This window comes from Heptranchias perlo, chromosome 15 (genome assembly GCF_035084215.1).
Source record: "Heptranchias perlo isolate sHepPer1 chromosome 15, sHepPer1.hap1, whole genome shotgun sequence".
Classification (NCBI taxonomy): Eukaryota; Metazoa; Chordata; class Chondrichthyes; order Hexanchiformes; family Hexanchidae; genus Heptranchias; species Heptranchias perlo.
Window position 1 is genome coordinate 31,641,061 of NC_090339.1, and position 25,626 is coordinate 31,666,686.

Here is a 25,626-nt window from a genome sequence, read left to right on the forward strand (position 1 = left end):
TTACAGGCATGCCTACAACAGTGCACTTCCCTCCATTAGATTAACAGAATGGGCACATTCATTTTCAATGCAAGAATCTGGAACTATGCTTCAGTGGAATCTTATGTATCATTTTCAAGAAAGTAGACAATTAAATTCAAACAGTTAACTTCGGAGTGACAGTGTGCAAGAAGCTTTAGGGTTAGCTGGGAATGATTAATAAGCTACTTAATCAAGAGGTTCAGATCAACTTAACAGCCAAGCAGAACCTCGAGATTAAACTAATTCTCAACCATGTAATTTAGTTTTTGAACTACACACATAATAAAAAGCAGGTTTGTAACTATTAAAAACAAAACCAAAGTGATTCAGGGAACCTGATGTGCAGTGGGTTTCTTTGCACAACCCATGCCCCACCACCCTGGGCTCTAGCAAGTAGAGCATTATTATTTAATGCAGTTCATATATGCTTCTGTCTGCTGCTGCTACTGTAATTTCAGTGCTCTCATGAGTGTACACAAAGTAGTCTAATAGCGAAGGACCATGGTGCACAATGCTAGCATGGTCACGTTTAAAATTCCGATACGCGCACACTTTCTTATCCATTACAATTGTTGCTTATTATCCTTCATCTCATGTCTATTTGTGGGAGGTTGCTGATGCAGAATGGCTGTTATGTTCATTCTATGTAGGCAGTCACTGCACTTAAATCAATTCACTGTGCAAAGTACTTGACATGTAGCAGTGGACTCTGCTGGTGGATTCTCTAGAAGCTTGCATTGCATTTACCTTTATTTCTGCTGATTTATCTACATCAGCTGCTTTTTCCTCAGGTGGTACTGGTGCCTTGGACTTCTTCTGCTCCACTGCATTGTCCTGATGCTCCTGGGAGGCTTTAGGTCCTGAACTGAGGGGAGAAGTGGAGAAAAGGGAAAGGATTCTTTTATAACATTTGGCAACATTCATAGTTTAGTCAATAATTAAGTTAAGCCTGTCAGATATTGTCTGGCAAGGAGCATTCCTTAGACGATTTCAATACCATAAGAAGGGCATCCAAGAGCAGTTTCTCTCCAAGACCCCATCCCTGCAAAGTTCTAATAAATCCACTTCCCATTAATCAGTGATTCAATCACAATAAAAAAAAAAGTACTAAAACCAGAACACATTTTACACAACTGGGAGCTGAAGTTCGGCAGTTACCCAACTGAACAAACAATAAAACACGATTATTTTGTTATACTATCCTTGGATATGAAATTTCATAGTGCAAATGAATACGAATTGATGCAATTTACAATGCAATGTTATATACAAGTGGGCAAAGATGCAGCAAATATTCACCCACACCAGATGCATTACATATGCAACATCAAATGGACAACAGAGCGTGCGAAACACCAATTCACAACACACTAAACCAACGGCTGTATATTAAGAAATTGAATGAACTATACCACCACAGAAAAATATTTTTAATGGCAACTGTAAGGCATATGGTGTTATGTTAAAGATGTCTATTATGCTTGTGAATTTAGAGACAAAGGTAAATATGCAATGTCCCACACTCCATTAGTATATACATTGATCTGGTACAGTTAGTAATTACTGTGTCGCGATTACCGTTTTGAGACCTATAACTATAGGAGACAATTAGTGACAGAGTCAAAATCATTAGTATAAAGACTGTCATGGACAATGATGGAGCAGGAGGTGGAGGTACAGTTAGTTAATTCATTTGAGGGAATGCCTCAGACTCCCCTTTAAATCACAGACAGTAAAGAGCACATTGCATTCTTTTACTGTTACAGAAAAGAATGAGTGTGGCTGTGACTGCTGTCTGCATCGTATTATTACACCAACACTATTTGCAGTTTGGGCAACAAGACTACATACACTGGAGGCTGCCCAACATTTGGAGGGCAATGTGCAGATACAAAGCACTTCCCCAATGCCACTAATTACTCACTTGACTAATTACTCAGTCAGTGCATTTCAGAACAGTCTTAGCAGAACCTAGGAGCTAGATCCCACTCAGTCAAAATATATTGTGGGGGGGGGGGGGGTGGGGGGTGGGGTGGTGGGAAACGCCTGAGCGGGACAAAAGAAGTTACTTAAAATATATCAGTTTGACTCAGTTGACAGCACTCTCACCCCTGGGTCAGAAGGTTGTAGTTTTGAATCCCATAGCAGGGTTTCAGTTCTTAACCTAACCTAGTTTGACACTACAGTTCAGGTGGAGCAAGTACTGCATTTTGGACGAGACATTAAAGTTAGACCCCAACAGACTGTTCTGGTGGAGCACATGGACATTAAAAGATCATATGCCACTATTCAAAGAGGAGCAAGGAATTCTCCCAACCACCAGCAAGAAACAAACAACATCAATGATGAAATTAATGAGAAGTTAAGAACATAAGAAATAGGAACAGGAGTGGGCCACACAGCCCCTCGAGCCTGCTCCGCCATTCAATCAGATCATGGCTGATCTTCGACCTCAACTCCACTTTCCCGCCCGATCCCCATATCCCTTGATTCCCCTAGAGTCCAAAAATCTATCTACCTCCGCCTAGAATATATTCAACCATTCAGCATCCACAGCCCTCTGGGGTAGAGAATTCCAAAGATTCACAACCCTGTGTGTAGAAATTCCTCCTCATCTCAGTCTTAAATGGCTGACCCCTTTTCCTGAGACTATGCTCCCAGGCTCTAGACTCTCCAGCCATGGGAAACAACCTCTCAGCATCTACCCTGAAGCCCCCTCATAATCTTATATGTTTCAATGAGATCACCTCTCATTCTTCTAAACGCCAGAGAGTAAAGGCCCATTCTACTCAACCTCTCTTCATAGGACAGCCCTCTCATCCCAGGAATTAATCTAGAGAACCTTTTTTGCACCGTCTCTAAGGCAAGTATATCCTTCCTTAGACAAGGAGACCAAAACTGTGCGCAGTACTCCAGGTGAGGTCTCACCAAAGCCCTTTACAATTGTAGTAAGACTTGCTTACTCTTGTACCCCAAACCCCTTTGCAATAAAGGCCAACATGCCATTTGCTTTCCTAATTGCTTGCTGTACCTGCATGCTAACTTTTTGTGTTTCTTGTACGAGGACACCCAAGTCTCAGAGCACCAACATTTAATAGTTTCTCACCATTTAAAAAATATTCTGTCTTTCCATTCTTCCTACCCATGTGAATAACCTCTCATTTCCCCACATTATACTCCATCTGCCACCTTCTTGCCCACTCACTTAACCTGCCTCTTTGCAGTCTCTGTGTCCTCCTCACAGCTTACTTTCCCACCTAGCTTTGTATCGTCAGCAAATTTGGATACATTACATTCGGTCCCTTCATCCAAGCCATTAATATAGATTGTAAATAGGTGAGGCCCAAGCACCGATCCTTGCGCACCCCATTAGTTACAGTCTGCCAACCTGAAAATGAGCTATTTATCCCTACTCTGTTTTCTGTCCGTTAACCAATCCTCTATCCATTGCTAATATGTTACACAAAATAAGGGCTCATGGGGTTGGGGTGACAACCTTTAATGTGGCACCTTATCGAATGCCTTTTGAAAATCCAAATATACGACATCCACTGGTTCCCCTTTATCTACCCTGCTGGTTACATCCTCAAAAAACTAATAAAATTGTCAAGCACGATTTCCCTTTCATAAAACCATGTTGACTGTGCCTAATCATTATGATTTTCTAAGTGCCCTGTTACCACTTCCTTAATAGTGGATTGTGGGATGTTGCTGCCACAGAATAGCTGCCATATTTGCCGCAGTCACTGCAATTCTAAGGCAATTCACTGTGTGAAATACTGTAAGAAATTTTGACATACACGCAATATAAATGGAAACATTAGCATCTACACAGATACTTAGGATAAGGAAAATCAGAAGGAGTAGGATGTTCACCTTTTTAGATTATACTCATTGTTTTTGGATGTTTCTTGTCCAACGGTACTTTTCTGAGTTTTCTTACCCACCGGCTTCCCACCTTCTTTTCTCTTTGAAACCAGGGATTGACTTTGTTTAGCCTATTGGAATTGAAGAGGGGCAAGAGAAAAGGTCTGAATTAAACAGAAATTTCATTACTCCAAACTTAAAAAATTTAAAAGGTATGGAACCCCTTTGCTTTTGACAGGGGGCAGCCTTACCTGTAATGAGGAAAGCTGAAACAACTACTGTCAGTTTTATGTTTCGTGTCAGTATTTTATTATATTTATCTCAAGACCCCCTGCGCCTGACAGAGAGTGGTGGGTGGGGGGGGTAGCTAAAGGGGCTGCAATGTAAAAGACTAACAAATCTTGAAATTCTCCTCACCATTGGGTCTGTTCAGCACCTGCCCAGAATCCAGATCGCTAATTCTCCATGTGGGCATCATGGTCTGTATTAGTATCTTACCAACTCTAAACACCCTTCTTATTAGCAGAGGTTGAGTGTCAAACAGATTATGAATTTTGCTATGAAATGTGGATATGAGGATATAAAGAGATAGATATGTTCCTAATCAGTTCACATAGCTGCATTAAGAGCTATGTAAAGGAGTTCTTCAAATTAAAAATTATTCCTCAATAATACTAATCTTCAGCATGGGAACTGCAAGTTAAGCAAAAGGACACTACTCACTCCCATTTATCTTTTAAATGTGTTTCACCCATACTGGGGGGAAAGGAGTCACATGTACATCAGCATAAGGAGTGTAATTACATAGCATAATATCCTGCCATTCACAGAACTTACATTTGTGAGGTCTTCAAAAGCCGATCTCTTCTTGGGCCCACCTTGGGGTGAAGATGGAGACCGTTTGATGTGAAGACCATCATCCTGAATGGGAACAAGGAAGAAACTATTATACATTTTGCATTTGAAATGAAAGTATTGGTCATTAAGACTTGAGATTCCAACAGACAGAGTGTGCTGGGGAAAAAAAAGAAGAGATCAAGCACTGATGGTCTTTTCTCATCTAAATCCTTTTATTCCTCTTGTGGCAGAGAGGACAAGTAAGCTACATGCATCCAGGCCTCCCCTAATGCTACTCAGGAGTGACCCAAGGGAAAAAAAAAACTCATTTACACAGCGAGTGGCCAAAGAGATTTCTCCTTGACTTTCTCTTCTCTCGCTGTGGGTATACACTCAGCTGCCTTTATAGGGAGATGCAGAGTGGAAACTGAGAATGGAATCCCAGCAGCAAGCAGATAATGAAACCTACTTCCCCCAACAACCATAGAGATGCAAGGTGCTGCTTTAATCCATAAGTTAAATGTAAAACTCACATTTGTACACATATATACATTCACAGTCCACGATTGAGAATTTAATTGTTGGAGATGTGGTTTGCAATAAAGGGAAATGCTCCATACACAAAGCCCAAATGCAGAGAGGTGTAAAAACTACATCTCAATCAATGACGCATCCCAGTTATTTTACCATCCCTTGCTGCAGTTTGGACAGAAAACCCAAACAAACATTCATTGAGAAAGTGTTTTGTATATAATTCTGCTAATGTAAAAAAATGGTCACCCATGATATTTGTTTCTTTCCCAAGAGTGGCAAACATACAATTCATAACTAAGTTGGCTAAAGTCCACTACAGGACAAATTGTCCATGGGTTGTGAAAGAAACGACTGATGGGCTTAATTACTTTTTTCTTGTTTCAGATTTTCTTACATCAGCACAATTGTGTGAATAACTATAATTAAATCACATCAGTAGTGCACATGGTGTACCAATAGGGTAAATTGCTCTTCCAAGCCCCTTTCAAATACAGCAGGGGAGAGGATGTTTGATTAAGGAACCTCCAGGTAACAGAAGTTGTTAGCCTGTTACAGCTGCTACATGGTCTCAAGTCAATATTCAGGGTTCTGCTTCTTGTTATACTTCCTCCATCTTCATTATCAGTGGATCCTACAGTATCACTGGTCAGTTCACTACATTTGTTGAGACTCTTCACAGACAGGAAACATCATCAACCACCAGCACCTGCTTAATGTTGATTTTGTTTACCACTGTGGGAATTTCCTTCTGAAATTTTAGATAAATCAAGCTGTCTTTCTAGTGTTTCGTTCAAGGGATGAAGGATCAAATGGCAAAATACCCAGGATTTCCAAGGAAAGATAGGAAACATCATAACAGAAGGTCCCCGGTTTAATTCCAGGTCTGTGTAGAGTTAAATCATAGGTGTCCAAATTACAGTATGTTGGACAGTTGCAGGAAATGAGAAGAATTCATCCTGCTGCTGTGTGTGGAGCTCTAGTGGCTTCTGAGGAGAGAGGTTGCAGTGGTTGTGGACAAGGATGGTTGGTGTTATTCATTGTAGAATCATAGAATTGTTACAGCATGGAAGGAGGCCTATCAGCCCGTCAAGTCTGTGCCGGCTCTCTGCAAGAGCAATCCAGCTAGTACCACTCCCCCGCCCTAAACCCGTAGCCCTGCAAATTTTTTCCCTTCACGTACTTATCCAATTCCCTTTTGAAAGCCACGACTGAATCTGCCTTCACCACCCGCTCAGGCAGTGCATTCATGATTACAACCACTCGCTGTGTAAATGAGTTTTTTTTTCCCTCATGTCACCTTTGTTTTTTTTGCCAATCACCTTAAAGCTTTGTCCTTTAGTTCTTGACCCTTCTGCCAATGGGAACAGTTTTGTATCATCTACTCTGTTTAGACCCTTCATGATTTTGACTAACTATCAAATCAACTCTGAACCTTTTCTGCTCTAAGGAGAGCAACCCCAGCTTCTCCAGTCTATCCATGTAACTGAAGTCCCTCATCCCTGGAATCATTCTAGTAAATGTCTTCTACACCCTCTAAGGCCTTCACATCCTTCCTAAAGTGCGGTGCCCAGAATTGGGACACAATACTCCAGTTGTGGACGAACCAGTGTTTTATAAAGGTTCATCATAACCTCCTTGCTTTTGTACCCTATGCTTTAATTTATAAAGCCCAGGATCCCAAATGCTTTCTTAACCGCTTTCTCAACCTGCCCTGCCACCTTCAAAGATTTGTGCACATATGTCCCCAGATCTCTCTGTTCCTGCACCCCTTTTAGAATTGTACCCTTTAGTTTATATTGCCTCTCCTTGTTCTTCCTTCCAAAATGTATCACTTCACACTTTTCCGCATTGAATTTCATCTGCCACGTGTCTGCCCATTCCACCAGCCTGTCTATGTCCTCTTGAAGTCTATCACTATCCTCCTCACAATTCACTACCCTTCCAAGTTTTATGTCATCTGCAAATTTTGAAATTGTTCTGTAGGGAGTCATATGTAAAATAACAAAAAAAATAATCTTTTTGGGGCACTTAAGCAATAAGCATGCCTTCCGTCACTGGTGAGGCTAAACCTCACTGTCCTGACCATGTACTCAGCCAAACTCAGTGGCCAAGCTATCCTAGTCTGTTGATGAAGATAGACATTTATTAAAGTTGAATGACTTTAGTTGCATCATTTACTGTAGGTTATTAAGAATGAACCTGAATATTACCATGTTCAATGAGATATAGGTATACAGAAATTTTACAATAGTACTTCTGCATCAGTGTAAATCCAATTCCTACTCGTTCTATATATTCAATTATACAAAAATCAAAATTTTATTTTAAAAATAAATTCTCAACCAAACTCATCCACATGGTGACCCTTTAAGCTCACGCTCGATAACCTTGAATTCAGTGTTTTGTATTGTAATGGTTTAAATGTGGTTCACAGGGTTCCATGGCAAACAAGCGGCCCACCAAACAAAAAAGTTTGGATGACTCCTGAGGTAACTGATCTCAGCCAGCATAGCAGTAAGAGCGTACAATTAGGCTCAGTGCCCCGGGCTAAGGAGCAGAAACTCTGACATCAGGGAAGGACAAGATTGGGCTCAGCTGAGATAACCCCATGCGGGAAACCTGCCAAAAAAATTTAAAAGGCATCAAAATAGTCAGGACGCCAGGGAAACCCGAACTTCCGGGTTTCCCGTCCAGAAATCCTCCCCCGCATTCTTCACAGTCCTCGCACTCTTCACAGTCCCAAGTAAATATCGGGGCCTATAGGTGCAGGGCCAGGCCCCGCCAGCAGACCCAATTTACCAAACTGTCTTTGACACTGAAATCAATCAATCCTGGTACAACCAGAGGTGTCAAAAATATATTCGGCATAATGTCATATGTTCCAAAGAGTGGTACCGAAGGCATTGGTCACAACCTTGCTGCAAAACCAATCTTGGAGGACACTTCCTTCTTTTCTTGGGAATTTATAATAAGTAAAGCTTCTCCAACATGCAGCAGGAGCTACCAAATACAGAAAAGATTGTCAATGCCTGCAAGACAGGCACGAAGAGGGCAATCATCCCCAACATCAGGATGTCATCAATATCACTAGACATCTTAAAAGATGGGTCATGGTTGATGCTACTTTTATTACATCACTCTGGTGGCCAGATATACTCCACCAATTTGAGGAAGTTTATGATTGTCCAAAAGCAGTCGCATTTAGTTGAGTTCAACAAAAAGTCACTAAAGTAAAATCTGCATCCTAAAAGGATATGCCTTGCAAATAGACACCATCATTGAAACCAATTATGCATTGAAGCAGTTTGGAGCTTGGGCTGTGCAACTGCTGCTGTTGCACTACAATTAAAGGCCCCATTATTGTGGATTTTACAATTATCAGCAGTTAATCAAAAACATCCATAACTCAATGTCAACTCTAGACTGTCCTCTATCGTCTGCAGTAGCCAAGATGCAGCAGGTGTCTGTAAGGCACCATGTCTCACTTTTAATCCAGAATGTACTCCTGTAAACAAGTGTTTAAACACAATACTACTGCTTTTGGACAATCATAAACTTCCTCAAATTGGTGGAGCATATCTGGCCACCAGGGTGATGCAGCAAAAAATGGGTCAGGGATGATGTTACTTTAAGATATTGATGACATCCTGATGTTGGGGATTGGCTTTATTCCTCTAAAAAGCAAGAACAAACTAGCCAATAATGAAACACCGTGGATGAATAAAGAAACACGGGTAAAATCGAAACTAAAAGAAAAAGGCATATTCTAAATACAGACAATAAAAGAATGGACGACAAAAGGGAATATAAAGAGGTTAGGAAAGAAGTAAAAAAAAATAATTAGGAAAGCAAAGAGGAACTATGAGATTTAATTATCAAAAGAATATAAAAATAGTAAAGTATTCTACAGACATATAAATTACAAGAGAAAAATCAGAATAAGGATAGGGCAATTAAGGGATGCACACGATAAACCCACAGGCAATGACAGTGAAATGGCAGAAATATTAAATACTTTGCCTCCGTATTTACCAGAGTGACGAACAAGATGGGCAGGGCATTAGAAGAAAAGATATTAAAACATTTAAGATAGAAAGGGGGTGGGGGGGGCAGGGGAAGATAATTGATAAAAACATAAGAACTTAAGAAATAGGAGCAGGAGTAGGCCAGACGGCCCTCGAGCCTGCTCCACCATTCAATATGAACATGGCTGATCTTCTACCTCAAATTCACTTTCCTGCCCTATCCCTTGATTCCCTTAGTGTCCAAAAATATATTGATCTCAATCTTGAATATACTCAACAACTGAGCATTCACAGCCCTCTGGGTTAAAGAATTCCAAAGATTCACAACCCAGAGTGAAGAAATTTTTCCTCAACTCAGTCCTAAATGGCCAACTTCTTATCTTGAGACTATGACCCCTAGTTCTAGACTCTCCAGCCAGGGTAAACAGCCTCTCAGCATCTACCATGTCAAGCCCTCTAGGAATTTTATATGTTTCAATGAGATCATCTCTCATTCCTCTAAACTCCACAGAATATAAGACCATTCTACTCAATCTCTCCTCATAGGACAATCCTCCCAAACCTGGAATCAATCTAGTGAACCTTCGTTGCACCCTCTCTAAGGCAAGTATATCCTTCCTTAACTAAGGAGACCAAAACTGTACACAGTACTCCAGGTGTGGTCTCACAAGAGCCCTATATAATTGCAGCAAGACCTCCTTACTCTTATACTCCAACCCCCTCGCAATAAAGGCTAACATACGATTTGCCTTCCTAATTGCTTGCTGTACCTGCATGTTAACTTCCTGTGATTCGTATACAAGGACACCCAAATCCCTCTGAATACCAACATTTCTTAGTTTCTCACCTTTTAAAAAAATATTCTGCTTTTCTATTCTTCCTACCAAAGTGGATAATTTCATATTTCCCCACATTACATTCCATCTGCCAACTTCTCGCCCACTCACTTAATCTGCCCAAAATCTCTTTGCAGCCTCTTTGTGTCCTCCTCACAACTTAACTTTCCCAAGTAGCTTTGTATCATCAGCAAATTTGGATACATTATACTCGGTCCCCTCATGTAAGTCATTGATATAACAGCTGAGCCCCAAGCACTGATCCTTGCGACACTTCACTAGTTACAACCTGCCAACCCGAAAATGACCTGTTTATTCCTACACTGTTTTCTATCCGTTAACCAATCCTCAATCCATGCTATTACCCCCAATCCCATAAGCCCTAATCTTGTGTTACGTGCTCGTGTGGCACCTTATTGAATGCCTTTTGAAAATCCAAATGTACTACATCCACTGGTTCCCTCTTATTTACCCTACTAGTTACACCCTCCAAACCAGAAGAGGACTAGTAGACAACTAATGTTCCTATATTTTAAAAAGGGAGATAAAATAAGTCCAAAAGAACTATATTGTACCATTGTTTAAAAAGGGAGCAAGGGATAAACCAAGTAATTATAGGCCAGTCAGTCTAACCTCGGTGGTGGGCAAATTATTGGAATCAATTCTGAGGGACAGGATAAGACGTCACTTAGAAAGGCACAGAGTAATCAAGGACAGTCAGCATGGATTTGTTAAGGGAAGGTCGTGTCTGACTAACTTGATTTGAATTTTTTGAGGAGGTAACAAGGAGGGTCGATGAGAGTAATGCATTTGATATAGTCTACAAGGCTTTTGACAAGGTCCCACATAGCAGACTGGTCAAAAAAGTAAACGCCCATGGGAGCCAAGCAAGAGTGCCAAGTTGGATCCAAAATTGGCTCAGTGGTAGGAAGCAAAGGGCAATGGTCGACAGGTGTTTTTGTGACTGGATGGCTGTTTCCAGTAGGGTTCTGCAGGGCTGATCTAGGTGATCTAGGTTCCTCGCTTTTTGTGATATATATTAACGATTTGGACTTAAATATAGGGGGAGTGTTAAGAAGTTTGCAGATTATACAAAAATTGGTCATGTGGTTGATAGTGAGGCAGAAAGCTGTAGACTGCAGGAAGAAATCAATGGACTGGTCAGGTGGGCAGAAAAGTAGCAAATGGAATTCAATCTGGAGAAGTGTGAGGTAATGCATTTGGGGAGGGCAAACAAGGCAAGGGAGTACATAATAAATGGGAGGATACTGAAAGGTGTAGAGGAAGAGAGGGACCTTGGAGTGCACATCAAACAGATCCCTAAAGGTAGCAGGACATGTAGATAAGGTGGTTAAGAAGGCATATGGAATACTTTCCTTTATTATCCGAGGCATAGAATATAAGAGCAGAAAAGTTATGCTGGAACTATATAAAACACTGGTTAGGCCACAGCTTGAGTACAGTGTACAGTTCTGGTCATTACATTACAGGATGTAATTACAGTAGAGAGGGTACAGAGGAGATTTACGAGGACGTTGCCAGGACTGGAGAATTTTAGCTATGAGGAAAGATTGGATAGGCTGGGATTATTCTCTTTGGAACAGAGGAGACTGAGGGGTGATTTAATTGAGGTGTACAAAGTTATGATGGGCGTAGATAGAGTGACTAGGAAGAACCTATTTCCCTTAGAGAGGTCAATAACCAGGAGGCATATTTTAAAGTGATTAGTAGAAGGATTAGAGGGGAGCAGAGGAAAAAGGTTTTCACCCAGAGGGTGGTGGGGGTCTGGAACTCATTGCCTGAAAGGGCGGTAGAGGCAGAAGCCCTGAACTCATTTAAAAAGTACCTGGATGTGCACCTGAAGTGCCATGACATACAAGGCTATGGACCAAGTGCTGGAAAGTGGGATTAGGCTGGGTGACTCATTTTTGGCTGGCACAGACAGGATGGGCTGAATGGCCTCTTTCTGTGCCATAAATTTTCTATGATTCTATAGATCAGTTAACTTAACGTCAGCGGTAGGAAAGATAATGGAATCTTTACCCAAAGATGTCATAGAAAGACATCTAGAGAACGAAAATAAATAGTCAGCATGATTTCAGAAGGGAAAGTCATGCTTGACCAACATTATTGAATTCTTTGAAGAAGTAACAGAAAGAGTAGACGAGGGTAATGTAGTAGATGTAATATATTTGGATTTTCAAAAGGCCTTCGATCAGGTACCACATTGTAGACTCATGGCAAAGATCAGGGCATGTGGAGTCAAGGGACAGTTAGCAGAATGGATAGCAAGTTGACTTCAAAACAGAAAACAGAGGAGTAGGGGTTAAGGGTAGCTACTAAGACTGGCAAAATGTGGGAAGTGGTGTTCCACAGGGATCGGTGCTGGGACCACTGTTGTTCACAATTTACATTAACAATTTGGATTCGGGAATCTGAAGTACAATTTCAAAATTTGCAGAAGACACCAAATTGGGGAAGAACGCATCAAAATGCAAGAGGACATTAATAAACTTGCAGAATGAGCATGTAATTGGCAGATGAATTTCATTATAGATAAGTATGAGGTAGTGCATTTTGGTAGGAAGAATAAGGAGGCCACATACTGCTTGGATAAGAGTCTGATCAGGATACAGGAGCAAAGGGATCATGGGGTAGAGATACACAAATTATGATACACAAATTATTAAAAGTAGTGGCACAGGTTAATAAGGCCATAAAAAAAGGCAACTCAAGCACCAGGGTTCATTTCTAGAGGGACAGAATTGAAAAGCAACAAAGTTATATTAAACTCGTATAGAATCTTGATTAGACCACATTTGGAGTATTGCACATAGTTCTGGTCTCCATATTATAAAAAGGATATAGAGGCATTGGTGAGGGTGCAGGAAAGAATCACAAGTATGATACCAGAACTGAGAGGATATCCTTATCAGGAAAGGCTGAACAGACTGGGGCTCTCTTTTCTAGAAAAGAGAAGGCTGAGGAGGTGACCTGAGGTTTTTAAGATAATGATAGGTTTTGACAGTATAGAGGTAGAGAAAATGTTTCCACTTTTTCTTTGTGGGGGGGGGGGGGGGGCCCAAACGAGAGGTCATAAATATAAAATAGTCACTAATAAATCCAGTTGGGAATCTAAGAGAAACGTCTTTACCAAATGAGTGGTAAGAATGTGGAACCACAAGGAGTAGTTGAGGCAAATAACAGATGCATTTAAGGGAAAGCTAGATAAGCACACGAGGGAAGGAACAGAAGGGTATCCTGATAGGCTTAGATGAAGTAAGGAGGGAGAAGCCTCGCATGGAGCATAAACACCTGCATAGATCAGTTGGACCAAATGGCCTGTTTCTGTGCTGTAGTTTCAATGATGTAACACTCTCCAGTAAGCTCCTTCCTCAGGTTCAAACCTATCTACTTAAGATTCATGTAGATCAACAAATCAAGTGCAGGCTTTCAAACGTAAACATACCCGCCAGGTCCATCAATACATAGCTGACCTCCTTCCGTTTAAAACCAACACTCTCCCTACAGCATACATCTCCCAAAGACAAAACTTCATGCAATAAATCGATATGTATTTTGCATCATATTATTGTGATGACTGCAACGGTCATTTTACACTGAATTAATTTTATAATTTCTTGTGATTACCGTATTCAATACACCACGTCTCATTAGAATTTGCATTGACACTAAACTACACCAATCTGAAAAGCTTTTCTGGAGGTTTTTAACTTCTGTGTAACAATTCAATATTAATAAAACACTATCGTTCACACACACAAACAAACAATCGGAAGGGTTTCAGCCCTATCTTTACAGGAATGGTGATTCCCCTTACCTTCTCCGTTTTAGAAGACTCCTGTCTTAATGACTCACGTTGAAGGATTTTTGCTTTTGAGGCTTGAGGCATTGCTCAGACAAGCCTGCTCGCCTTTCCAAGGGAGGGGATGAGGGGAGAATCGGATCAGAGGAACTAATGGGAAATAGAAAGGTGGACAAATTGGTTAATTGGAGCAGAATATCGAAAGCGCTATCTGCAGAAGCACAAAAGAAAACAAAGCGACACTCATATTGCAGTTCATACTGGGATTTACAGACTCTCCCTCCCGCCTGGTCAAAGTATTAAATGCAGCCCACTGGGGGGATGGAGCGCATCCACATGCAGCAAGAGATTTGCAACAAATGCATCATTGCTAATGCAACAAAACCGAAAGAAAGGGGTGAAAACAATTTACAAACCCGCTGAGCCTCGAGCTTTGTGGAGCCGATACAGACTTGGAAACACAAGTCTGGAACAACGGGGCACTTAATCCAGAGGCTCCGAGATCAATCCTGTATGTGGCTATGAGAGAGCGCGACTCCACCCCGTACTCTGCTCGGGATACAGGCGGCTACCTCTAACTCTCGGCCTTTCCCGCTGATACCCCAGGAATAGTGTGCACTGCTCCCCGCCGACACACACTCACAGCTGCTCCAATTTCACCTCCACCAAATTTTTTGAAAAGTGCGGCATGGATACCAGCACTCCACTATTGGCTCCAGGCAGCCAGGCGGTCACCAATCAGGACGCCGCCAGGATGCGTTGCTAATTCGCAGTTGCTAAGGGAGGAGCCTTTTTCAAAATAGAACCCATCGGACCAATGGGAAGGAAAAGGGGGTGGGACCCTCCCGGGTGGGACCCTCCCTGACACACAGGACCTGCGAGTTGGTGGGAAAGTTGTTCATTTAAAGGGAAGGCAACCCAACCATAGTGAAGGAAATATAAGGGAAGAGGGAGGTACATATTAAAGTAAAGAGAAAATAGAAGTTCCAAATGACTTCATTTAAAACTGCAGTAGCAGTATTTTAGTGTATGTAACAACTACTTGCATTTATATAGCATCTTTAACATAGTAAAACATGCCAAGGCGCTTTACAGGAGTGATTATCAAACAAAATTTGACATCGAGCCACATACATTAATCTTACATTTTTAATGGCAATTATAGGATTTTCTGCTTTCCAATGGATTCCAGTCTAATGTTGAATAAAGGCTCCATGTTTATTTCCTGTCATTCCTTCCTCCAAAAAACCTTCCCTTTGAAATTAAGGAGTTGAAATGAGTATTTGAAAGCAGGCAAATTAAATTATTTTGAGGAGATGGTGCATTAAGCAGATATATCTTGGATCACTCTTACTGAGAAAATACTGTAATTCGGTTTTGGTGTTTTGTATCCTTAATTATTAGATACTGACAGTAGATAATTGCTGTGATATAATAGAGCCTAGGTATTCAGCTTACAGAATTTATAGTCAGCTTTTTTTTGGCTGCGTGACAAAATTAAGCACTTTCATTTAAGCATGGTATATTGTGCTATGATTTGTTTTATTATTAATGCAGTGGGTGAACATTCTATGGGCCTATTTTTTTTCCTGCATGTTACTACACATTTCTGTTTTAATGGATTGGGGCAGGGGATTGTGCAGGTGGTGCAGAGGGCCCCTGAATGTTCTTGGTGCCCAGGGCCTCAAGAATTCTTAATCCAGCTCCGTTCTACGAAAAGATAAACATCCTGATATCTAACCTAGTTCTATGCTTATGTAACTTATATGTATGTCCCCTGGTTTTCCCTAATCTATCTAATTCAAATTTTCTATCCACATGGACACAGTTTAGTCCCTTTATTATTTTAAAGCCTCAATCAAATCTCCCCAAAGTCTACACTTTTCGAGAATAAAAAGTTCATGCTCTCTAAGTCTATTGTGGAACTATGGGTCTTTAAGCTAGGTATAAATCTACTGGCCCTCTTCTGAAGATTTTCCTGGGTCTCTATATCACCCACCATGTGAGGGGACCAAAACTGGACATAATATTCTAGATAAGGCCTAACCAAGGTATTATATAAGGACAATATGGCATTATTTGTTTTATATTGGAATGTCATAGCAAAACATCCTAATACCCTGTTTGCTTTCGCTATAGCCTAGTGGCACTGGTCATGAACCTTTAGCGATTCATGTACTATAACGCCTAGGTCTCATTCCTGCTCAACAGACTTTAGCTTGGTGAGCATTAGCTTTCACCAGTACATAATGCTGTATTTATCTGAAGCAAAATCTTGCGGATGCTGGAAATCTGAAATAAAAACAGAAAATGCTGGAAATACTCAGCAAGTCAGAACTGGAAGAAGTTAAAGGTTTAACAGTTTTTAAGCAAGTACAGAGCCAGGTAGGAGGAGGAAGGTGAGGAGAGGAAAGAAGAAAAGGGAAAGTCTGTGATAGGGTGGAGGGCGAGAATGATTAAATGACAAAAGGGATGATGGTGCAAGGCAAGGAGGGTGGTAATGTGACAAGTAAAAAAACAAAAGATAGATCTAGAGGAGCTGTAAATGGCAACATCAGAACCATTGCCAGCATTTGCTGTCTGAAAAAATGGGAGGAATCTTACAACACAGGCTCCACATCATGAAAAAATGGGAGCAGTGATTATGATCTGAAGTTATTGAAATCAATGTTGAGACCAGAAGGTTGTAAAGTGCCTAATCGAAAGATGAGGTGCTGATCCTCGAGCTTACGTTGGGCTTCATTGGAACAATGTAGGAGAACGAGGACAGCGAGGTCAGAGTGGGAGTGGGACAGAGAATTAAAATGGCAAGCGACCGGAAGGTCAGGGTCAAGCTTGTGGACTGAACGAAGGTGTTCAGCAAAGCGATCGCCCAAACTGTGTATGGTCTCCCCAGTGTAGAGGTGACCACATTGTGAGCAGTGGATACAGTATACTAAATTGAAAGAAGTACAAGTAAATCGTTGTTTCAACTGGAAGAAGTGTTTGGGGCCCTGGACGGTGGGAAGGGAGGAAGTGAAAGGGCAGATGTTGTATCTCCTGCGCTTGCACGGGAAGGTGCCGTGGGAAGGAGAGTCGGTGTTGGGGGTGATGGAAGAGTGGACCAGGGTGTTGCGGAGGGAGCAGTGATTGCTGAAAAGGGAGGGAAAGGGAAGATGTCCTTGGTGGTGGCATCGCGCTGGAGGTGGTGGAAATGGTGGAGGATGATCCGTTGAATGTGGAGGTGGAAGCACCAGTTTTAGAAGGTGATATTGTCAGAATAGATGTGACAAAGATGGAGAAACTGGGGAATGGAATAGAGTCCTGACAGGAAGTAGGGTGGGAGAAAGTGTAATCAAGGTAGCTGTGGGAGCCGGTGGGCTTATGGTAGATATTGGTTGACAGCCTATCCCCAGAAATGGAGATAGAGAAGTCAAGGAAGGGAAGGGAAGAGTCCAAGATGGACCATGTGAAAGCAAGAGAAGGGTGGAAATTGGAGGCAAAGTTGATGAAATTTTACAGTTTGGGGCGAGAGCAGGAAACGGCACTGATACAGTCATCAATGTACCGGAAATAGAGGTGAGGGAGGGGATCTGAGTAGGATTGGAACAAAGAACGTTCCATGTATCCCACAAAAAGGCAGACATAGCTAGGATCCATAGGGGTTCCCATAGTGACACCTTTTATTTGCAGGAAGTGAGTGGAGTCAAAATAGACTTGAGATAGGAAGAAATAAGTTCCGTAGGGAACTTCTATGTCTTCTATGCTCCGCCCAGGCAATGCCTAACACTGAGTTGGTAAAGAAAGTAATCTACCCCCGTCTTCTTGTAATCTGCTCTTGGGATGTGGCCAACACTAGAAAAGCTGCATTTTATTGCCCACGTCCAGTTGTCCTGAGAAGGAAGTGATGGGCCTTCTCTTTAAACTGCTTCAGTCATTGTGGTGATGGTGCTCCCACAATGATGGAAGGTAGGGAATTCTATGATTTTGATCCAGCGATGATGAAAGAATTTCCAAGTCAGGATGGTATGTTTGGAGGTGATGGTGTTCCCATGATCTTGCTGCTGTTTTCCTTCTTTGTGATAGAGGTTGCAGGGCTAGAAGGAGCTCTCAGAGTAAGCTTAGTGAGTTGCTGCAGTGCATTCTACAGATAGGACATACTACAGTGCACCAGTGGTGGATGGGCCAGTCTTAGCTTGAAAGCTGGCAGGCAAAGTGAAATATACATCTCTGCCTAAGAGCATTGTATATTAATAACAAATTTAAATTGGCCCTGTCAATTACATTGTTAAGAAGTGTTTAGTTTCTGAGTCATAAAGGAAGAAAAAATGAGCATCTTCCTGGGACCCAAATCTGATTAAGTCAAATTCTGTTTGGCGAGGCTATGTTGTTGAAGTTGTTTACATCTGCATGTTCAATAGGTCTCTTGTCTATCACCACAAGAAGTTATTAAAAGTAGGGCAGTTTTTGATTAATTGTGAACAATACCTTTTTATCTTCCATTGTGCCAAAGAAAGAGATAATATATAATCAGGCTGGTGCCTCATGTTCTTCAGTTTCCTTTGTTGCTATGACCCTATTTGAGTTGGGTGCTTATAAGGGCTCTTACAAGGTTAATCTTTCACAAAGTTTTTCATTAATAACTCATGTTTAAAAGTTACTGATGAGTACTTCTAAGTTACTGATGAGTACTTCTAAGTTAGAGAACATTTATTGTTTTGGAATAGTTTGTGTAAAGTTAAGCGAAGTATTGTATTTCTGGCTATTCTATTGATTTATTTTTCCTTCTGTATAATTTCACTTTATATAATAAACTTGTTTAGTAGTTTTTAATCACAGCTACATGGTCTGTCAGCATTATGTTTTCCACCAATTCAGACAGAACTGGAGAATCTGGTAGGTGCTATTTCTAGTGAAAACCCAACAATAGTGGGGTTTATTGTTTGCTGTCTCAGAAAGAAGCTCAAATTTAAACAGTCACTTCTTCAAAAAAGTCAGTCATACAAGAACTCCACTTCTGATGGTGTGCTGCCTATCATTTATTATGTGGAGATGCCGGTGATGGACTGGGGTTGACAATTGTAAACAATTTTACAACACCAAGTTATAGTCCAGCAATTTTATTTTAAATTCACAAGCTTTCGGAGGCTACCTCCTTCCTCAGGTGAATGATGTGGAAATGAAATCCTCGAAATGAAGTCGCATTTATAATTCACAGAACAATGCTTGGTGATTACAGACAGTTTTTTCAACTGCCCGTTGCCAAGGCAATCAGTGTGCAGACAGACAGGTGTTACCTGCCAGGTCTCAGAATATACAAATCACCAAAAAAAAACAACAAAAAAAAACAGAGATAGAGAGGTAGAAACATAGAAAAGACAGCAACTGACCCGTTATATTAAAAACAGATAACATTTGTTCGCTGGTGGGGTAACGTGTAGCGTGACATGAACCCAAGATCCCGGTTGAGGCCGTCCTCATGGGTGCGGAACTTGGCAATCAATTTCTGCTCGACGATTTTGCGTTGTCGTGTGTCTCGAAGGCCGCCTTGGAGTACGCTTACCCGAAGGTCGGTGGCTGAATGTCCTTGACTGCTGAAGTGTTCCCCGACTGGGAGGGAACCCTCCTGTTTGGCGATTATTGCGCGGTGTCCGTTCATCCGTTGTCGCAGTGTCTGCATGGTCTCGCCAATGTACCATGCTCTGGGGCATCCTTTCCTGCAAGGTATGAGGTAGACAACATTGGCCGAGTCACAGGAGTATGAACCATGCACCTGGTGGGTGGTGTCCTCTCGTGTGATGGTGGTATCTGTGTCGATGATCTGGCATGTCTTGCAGAGGTTACCGCGGCAGGGTTGTGTGGTGTCGTGGACGCTGTTCTCTTGAAAGCTCGGTAATTTGCTGCGAACGATGGTCTGTTTGAGGTTGGGTGGCTGTTTAAAGGCGAGTAGTGGAGGTGTGGGGATGGCCATAGCGAGGTGTTCGTCGTCATTGATGACATGTTGAAGGCTGCGGAGAACATGGCGTAGTTTCTCCGCTCCGGGGAAGTACTGGACGACAAAGGGTACTCTGTTGGTTGCGTCCCGTGTTAGTCTCCTGAGGAGGTCTATGCGATTTTTTGCTGTGGCCCGTCGGAACTGTCGATCGATGAGTCGAGCGTCATATCCCGTTCTTACTAGGGCGTCTTTCAGCGTCTGTAGGTGTCCATCGCGTTCCTCCTCGTCTGAGCAGACCCTGTGTATTCGCAGGGCCTGTCCATAGGGGATGGCCTCTTTGACGTGGTTAGGGTGGAAGCTGGAAAAGTGGAGCATCGTGAGGTTGTCCGTGGGCTTGCGGTAGAGTGAGGTGCTGAGGTGCCCGTCTTTGATGGAGATTCGTGTGTCCAAGAAAGAAACTGATTCTGAGGAGTAGTCCATGGTGAGCTTGATGGTGGGATGGAACTTGTTGATGTTATCGTGTAGTCTCTTTAGTGATTCCTTGCCGTGGGTCCATAGAAAGAAAATGTCGTCGATGTATCTGGTGTATAGTGTTGGTTGGAGGTCTTGTGCAGTGAAGAAGTCCTGCTCGAACTTGTGCATGAAAATGTTGGCGTCCAGTACTTCCCCGGAGCGGAGAAACTACGCCATGTTCTCCGCAGCCTTCAACATGTCATCAATGACGACGAACACCTCGCTATGGCCATCCCCACACCTCCACTACTCGCCTTTAAACAGCCACCCAACCTCAAACAGACCATCGTTCGCAGCAAATTACCTAGCTTTCAAGAGAACAGCGTCCACGACACCACACAACCCTGCCGCGGTAACCTCTGCAAGACATGCCAGATCATCGACACAGATACCACCATCACACGAGAGGACACCACCCACCAGGTGCATGGTTCATACTCCTGTGACTCGGCCAATGTTGTCTACCTCATACCTTGCAGGAAAGGATGCCCCAGAGCATGGTACATTGGCGAGACCATGCAGACACTGCGACAACGGATGAACGGACACCGCGCAATAATCGCCAAACAGGAGGGTTCCCTCCCAGTCGGGGAACACTTCAGCAGTCAAGGACATTCAGCCACCGACCTTCGGGTAAGCGGCCTTCGAGACACACGACAACGCAAAATCGTCGAGCAGAAATTGATTGCCAAGTTCCGCACCCATGAGGACGGCCTCAACCGGGATCTTGGGTTCATGTCACGCTACACGTTACCCCACCAGCGAACAAATGTTATCTGTTTTTAATATAACGGGTCAGTTGCTGTCTTTTCTATGTTTCTACCTCTCTATCTCTGTTTTTTTTTTGTTTGTTGTTTTTTTTTGGTGATTTGTATATTCTGAGACCTGGCAGGTAACACCTGTCTGTCTGCACACTGATTGCCTTGGCAACGGGCAGTTGAAAAAACTGTCTGTAATCACCAAGCATTGTTCTGTGAATTATAAATGCGACTTCATTTCGAGGATTTCATTTCCACATCATTCACCTGAGGAAGGAGGTAGCCTCCGAAAGCTTGTGAATTTAAAATAAAATTGCTGGACTATAACTTGGTGTTGTAAAATTGTTTACAATTATCATTTATTAGGATATTTTCATAGTGGTACTCTTTCAGATTTTTTCTCATAATAATTGGAAAACAAATCGAATCAATAAGATCAGACTAACTGGCCCACTGTTGACAGATATGGCTTTGCTATCCTTTGTGAATGTGGGGATATTCATCACGAAGCTAGGGTTTAACAGGATGCCAAGGTTGAAAACAGTCTGATCCAGCCTGAGACAGTGGCCAGGGAGGGGAATGGAGTTGGTGGCAAGGGTACAGGGTTTGTGGCAGAGACCAAAAATGATGGCTTCAGTGTTCCCAATGTTTACCTGGAGGAAGTTGCAGCTCTTCCAAGACCGGATGTCAGTCAAGTAGTCTCACAGCAACAGAGGAGAGATCGAGAGAGGTAGTGGAGAGGTAGAGATGGATGTCATCTGCATACTTGTGGAAGCTGACCTCATGTGTGTAGATGCTATTATCAAGGCACAGCATATATAAGAGGAGGGGGCCAAGGTTGGACCTTTGGGGGACTACCAAGATGGTGGAAAGAGAAGCCATTGATAGAGATCCTCTGGTTGCAATCACATATGTAAGAGTGGAACCAAGTGACGGCAGTCTCACCGAGCTGGACAACAGTTATATATCCAGCTGAGCTTCTAGCCCCATATCATCTCCATCACAAAGAGCATCTACTTATACCTCTTTCCAAACCACCACCCCTACCTCAGCTCATCTGCTGCTGAAACCCTCATCCATACCATTGTCACCTCCAGATGACTAATGCAATGCTCTCCTGGTTGATATCCATCCTCCACCACCCATGCACCAGCATATACAAAACTCAACTGCCCAATCCTATCTGTTACTAAGTCCTGCTTGCCTGACCTTGCTGACCTACATTGGCTCTCGGTCCCTCAATTTTAAAATTCTCATCCTTGTGTTTAAATACCATGGCCTCACCCTCCCTATCTCTGAAAGCTCCTCCAGACTCTTTGTTCCTCTGACTCCAACCTCTTGTGCATCACTCCTCCCTTCACTCTCCCATTGGCAGCTATGCCTTAAGCTGTCTGAGCCCCACATTCTGGAATTCTCTTCCTAAATCACTCTCCTTTGAGACCCATCTTCAAATCAACCTCTTTGGCTAAGCTTTATGCTTTATGCCTGAGTGAAGCACTTTGGGATGTTTTCCATGTTAAAGGTGCCAAATAACTGCACCCTGTTGTTTTTGTTGTTGTACTACTCTTCCAGATCACAGGACGTTATAGGAGACCCAGTCAATAAATTTGGTCATTTCATAGGATATAGTCTCCAATGTAATTAGTCCAGGATTGTCCTATGGTATGGAAGTTGAGATAGAGAACTAGCACCTAAATCACATTGGGAAATTCCACTGAAGGCATCATATCACTTGTATCTCCAACATAAATTGGATGTTTGGAGGCTCATCCAGATTACACAGCAAGAGGTAAGAGTACATTTCACTAACTATTCTAAACATTTAGGATTTGGAGCCAACATTTCAGGCAACTGCCACACACTGATGGCTGCTATGAAACACCTCAAGACTGTTTCACAGGGGTTAAATTGAGCATACCTCGAAATATCCAACATTACCTATAATTTCCCTCCACCAAACTAGCATAACGCTCTAGTTATTCATTCACTCAGGACAAATTTTACCACAAAGTCATAAATATAAGGAAGAAAATTTGAAACTGCAGAATCAAGAGATTTTGTGCTTCCCGAATTCTGCCCAATTCCAAGAATTCCCATGATCCAAAATGGTACCATGATGATTTGCGCTTGTCATATTAGACCATTCACTGACTAATTGGAATATATTTAACGGCCTGCGTTCCTTTACTATTTATCAATGTAGTATGAACAATGTCAGTGTTTCCATATTTTCCTTGAGACTTTCTGATAAATGATAAGCCACTGCACTAATGGGATATGTAAAGGAAAATCATTAAGTACAGACAGGAAATGATGATCACTTTAAAGGCAGATGAGTACAGTACTCTTCTCTAGAGTATTCTGAAGCTAAAAACGTCTAACTATGTACATTACTGCTCAACTGAAACCAACCAGTTCCGCTTCGGCATCACGCAGATGTTAATTTGAAGGAGGTGCGGTTTCAACAATGTTGGTCCCGCCTCAACACTGCTCCCATTGGTGATTATTGCTATCATAGCACCAATCCCAAACTAGCAAACTGTCAATCTAGGGATCAACCCAGGAACCGGCTGTCAATCAGTACTGATGAAACGCTGAAGATTCAGCGCAGTTGCAAAGCAGCGCCAAACAATTTAGATTCCTAAAAAGTTTAGTCAGTGGCTGGAATCTTATTTAAAAACCATTGGAACCAAGTCACAGAGGTAAGCAACACTTGTCTGTTATCACTTTTATATTAGTTGGTAATTTCAACAGCGCATTTCTGTTTGCTGTGGTTCGCATCAGCGCAGTTATGTTGATACCGTTTTATCCAAATAATCTAAATTTATAACAATGTTTAATAGCATTTACAAGCTTTCATTTTTAGCATGTTTCATATATTTTGTTTTCAAATTAGTTTCGTTCATAGTTATTTCTTTATGCATCTGTTAGGTATACACACTAGCCACCGTTCTCAGTTTAAGAAATATGTATATATCGTGTAGATTATTACACAGTAACATTCTACGTAAGCATTAATAGTTTTTTCCTCTCTTAGAATAACAGGTGTAACTTCGGTTTTAAGGCGGAGGGGGTGTTAAATAATTGTTCTGGGACGCGGGTCACGCTTTTACATCTACTACCTCTTTTAACAACAAAACCTTGTTTATAAAGTCTTTTTCTTTTGTTTTCTTGGAAATATAATTTCAATGAAGTCTTTTCCTTCAGTTCGTCTTCAAAGGTGAAGATCATTGCCGAGAATGATTGACTAAATCCATTAAAACTTTTTTAAAAAATTTAAGTGCCTGGTCAATTTAAAGATAATTCCAAATATCATATTATCAGTAGAACATGTAGCTGGTCGTAGTACTGAAAACACGTTACAACCATGTGGTAACTGCTAAAAGCTCTCCTGCATATTAACCTATCAACTTGGCAGCAATGAATAAGGAATGGCTATATTGGCGGGGGGGGTTACTTCAGAAAATAAATGGGAGGGAGGAAGAATTACTCTGTCACTATTTGTAGCAAAGCGGTAAAAACATTCTTTTTGAATACACTAACGACGTCATATGTGGCAACCAGAGCAGTTGTTCCCCAATATTTTATCACTTGCTCATTATTGTAATTTTATCCCATATTTCTGCTAGTGTCGGTAAAATAAAGAGTTAGCTTTAAAGTGTATATATTTTTTAAATGTCTAAATCTCTAACTACAAAGCTAAATGGCTTTCGAAGTTTAAATTTGGACTGACAGTTGGCCATATTATGGAGAGGCATGTGAAGAATATGATTTTAAAAATGAAAGCCTGTAAGTTATTGTTTATGATCTGCATTTGTATAACATTCCTCTGCCTGCTTTTCATCCCAGGCACAAGCTCATTTACAGTATGGTAAATGGGTTCTGTGAAGCGTTCGTGTGCTAATATCACAAATAATTTCTAGGCTTAAAATGAACACCCAGAGTTTATAGAAAAGAGTAAACAGCATGATGAAAGCTGACCGCAGCATCCATATTAATTGCACAATGTACCATTTCAACTAGGAACATGGAGGATGTTGAAATATTGCATTGCAGATTGGGTCATGAAGGCAGATGCAGACACAAACCCTACCACACAGAGTCCCGAAGGTGTGTTTAGACTATTGAGATTGGAGCTCCTCATGCTCACTGCTGTTCTAGTTAGTGAGCCAGAGTAGTCACACTTGTGTAAAACTCCCCATGCCTCCATGACGTTTAACAGTATCTATGGAAACATTCAGGGTCATAAATTTTCTCGTAGCCCTCAGTAGGTGAGGAAATATTATCATAGTATCATAGTAGGAAATGTTAACACCACTGAGACGATTGGTAAATGGAAAATGTGCTATTTAGTTTGCCGACTGTGGTATAATTGGTATTTTGACAATTTTTAACTTTTAACTCTGAAAAGAAACACTAACACTATTCTTGGTGACATCCTCTTTGGTTGGTAATTGGTCAATTTAAATCTCTTATTTCCTACTTATTAGGCTGC

The 25,626-nt window shown here is 41.7% G+C and overlaps 2 protein-coding genes across 6 annotated transcripts in view; one reads left to right on the top strand and one right to left on the bottom strand.

The window, feature by feature from the left end:
* The window catches only part of ccnb3 (cyclin B3), an 80,257-nt gene that overhangs the window by 12,471 nt on the left and 42,160 nt on the right, over nucleotides 1–25,626 (bottom strand). For 2 of the 5 annotated variants that reach the window (XM_067996661.1, XM_067996657.1), the window contains exons 1-5: nucleotides 14,363–14,606; nucleotides 13,962–14,096; nucleotides 4,726–4,809; nucleotides 3,898–4,019; nucleotides 769–886 (exon numbers count right to left, since the gene is read on the bottom strand). In XM_067996661.1, the coding sequence (XP_067852762.1) occupies nucleotides 769–886; nucleotides 3,898–4,019; nucleotides 4,726–4,809; nucleotides 13,962–14,033 (396 nt within the window). In that variant the 5' untranslated portion in view covers nucleotides 14,034–14,096; nucleotides 14,363–14,606. Of the gene's footprint in view, nucleotides 1–768; nucleotides 887–3,897; nucleotides 4,020–4,725; nucleotides 4,810–13,961; nucleotides 14,097–14,362; nucleotides 14,607–15,091; nucleotides 15,201–25,626 lie in introns of those variants that run through there. The other 3 variants (XM_067996658.1, XM_067996659.1, XM_067996660.1) reach the window with 3 other exon arrangements.
* Nucleotides 23,726–25,626, top strand: part of si:dkey-171c9.3 (A-kinase anchor protein 11) — a 37,019-nt gene continuing 35,118 nt past the window's right edge. The window contains exon 1 of the mRNA XM_067997014.1: nucleotides 23,726–23,833. The gene's annotated coding sequence lies outside the window, so the exon portion shown is untranslated. The remainder of the gene's footprint in view (nucleotides 23,834–25,626) is intronic.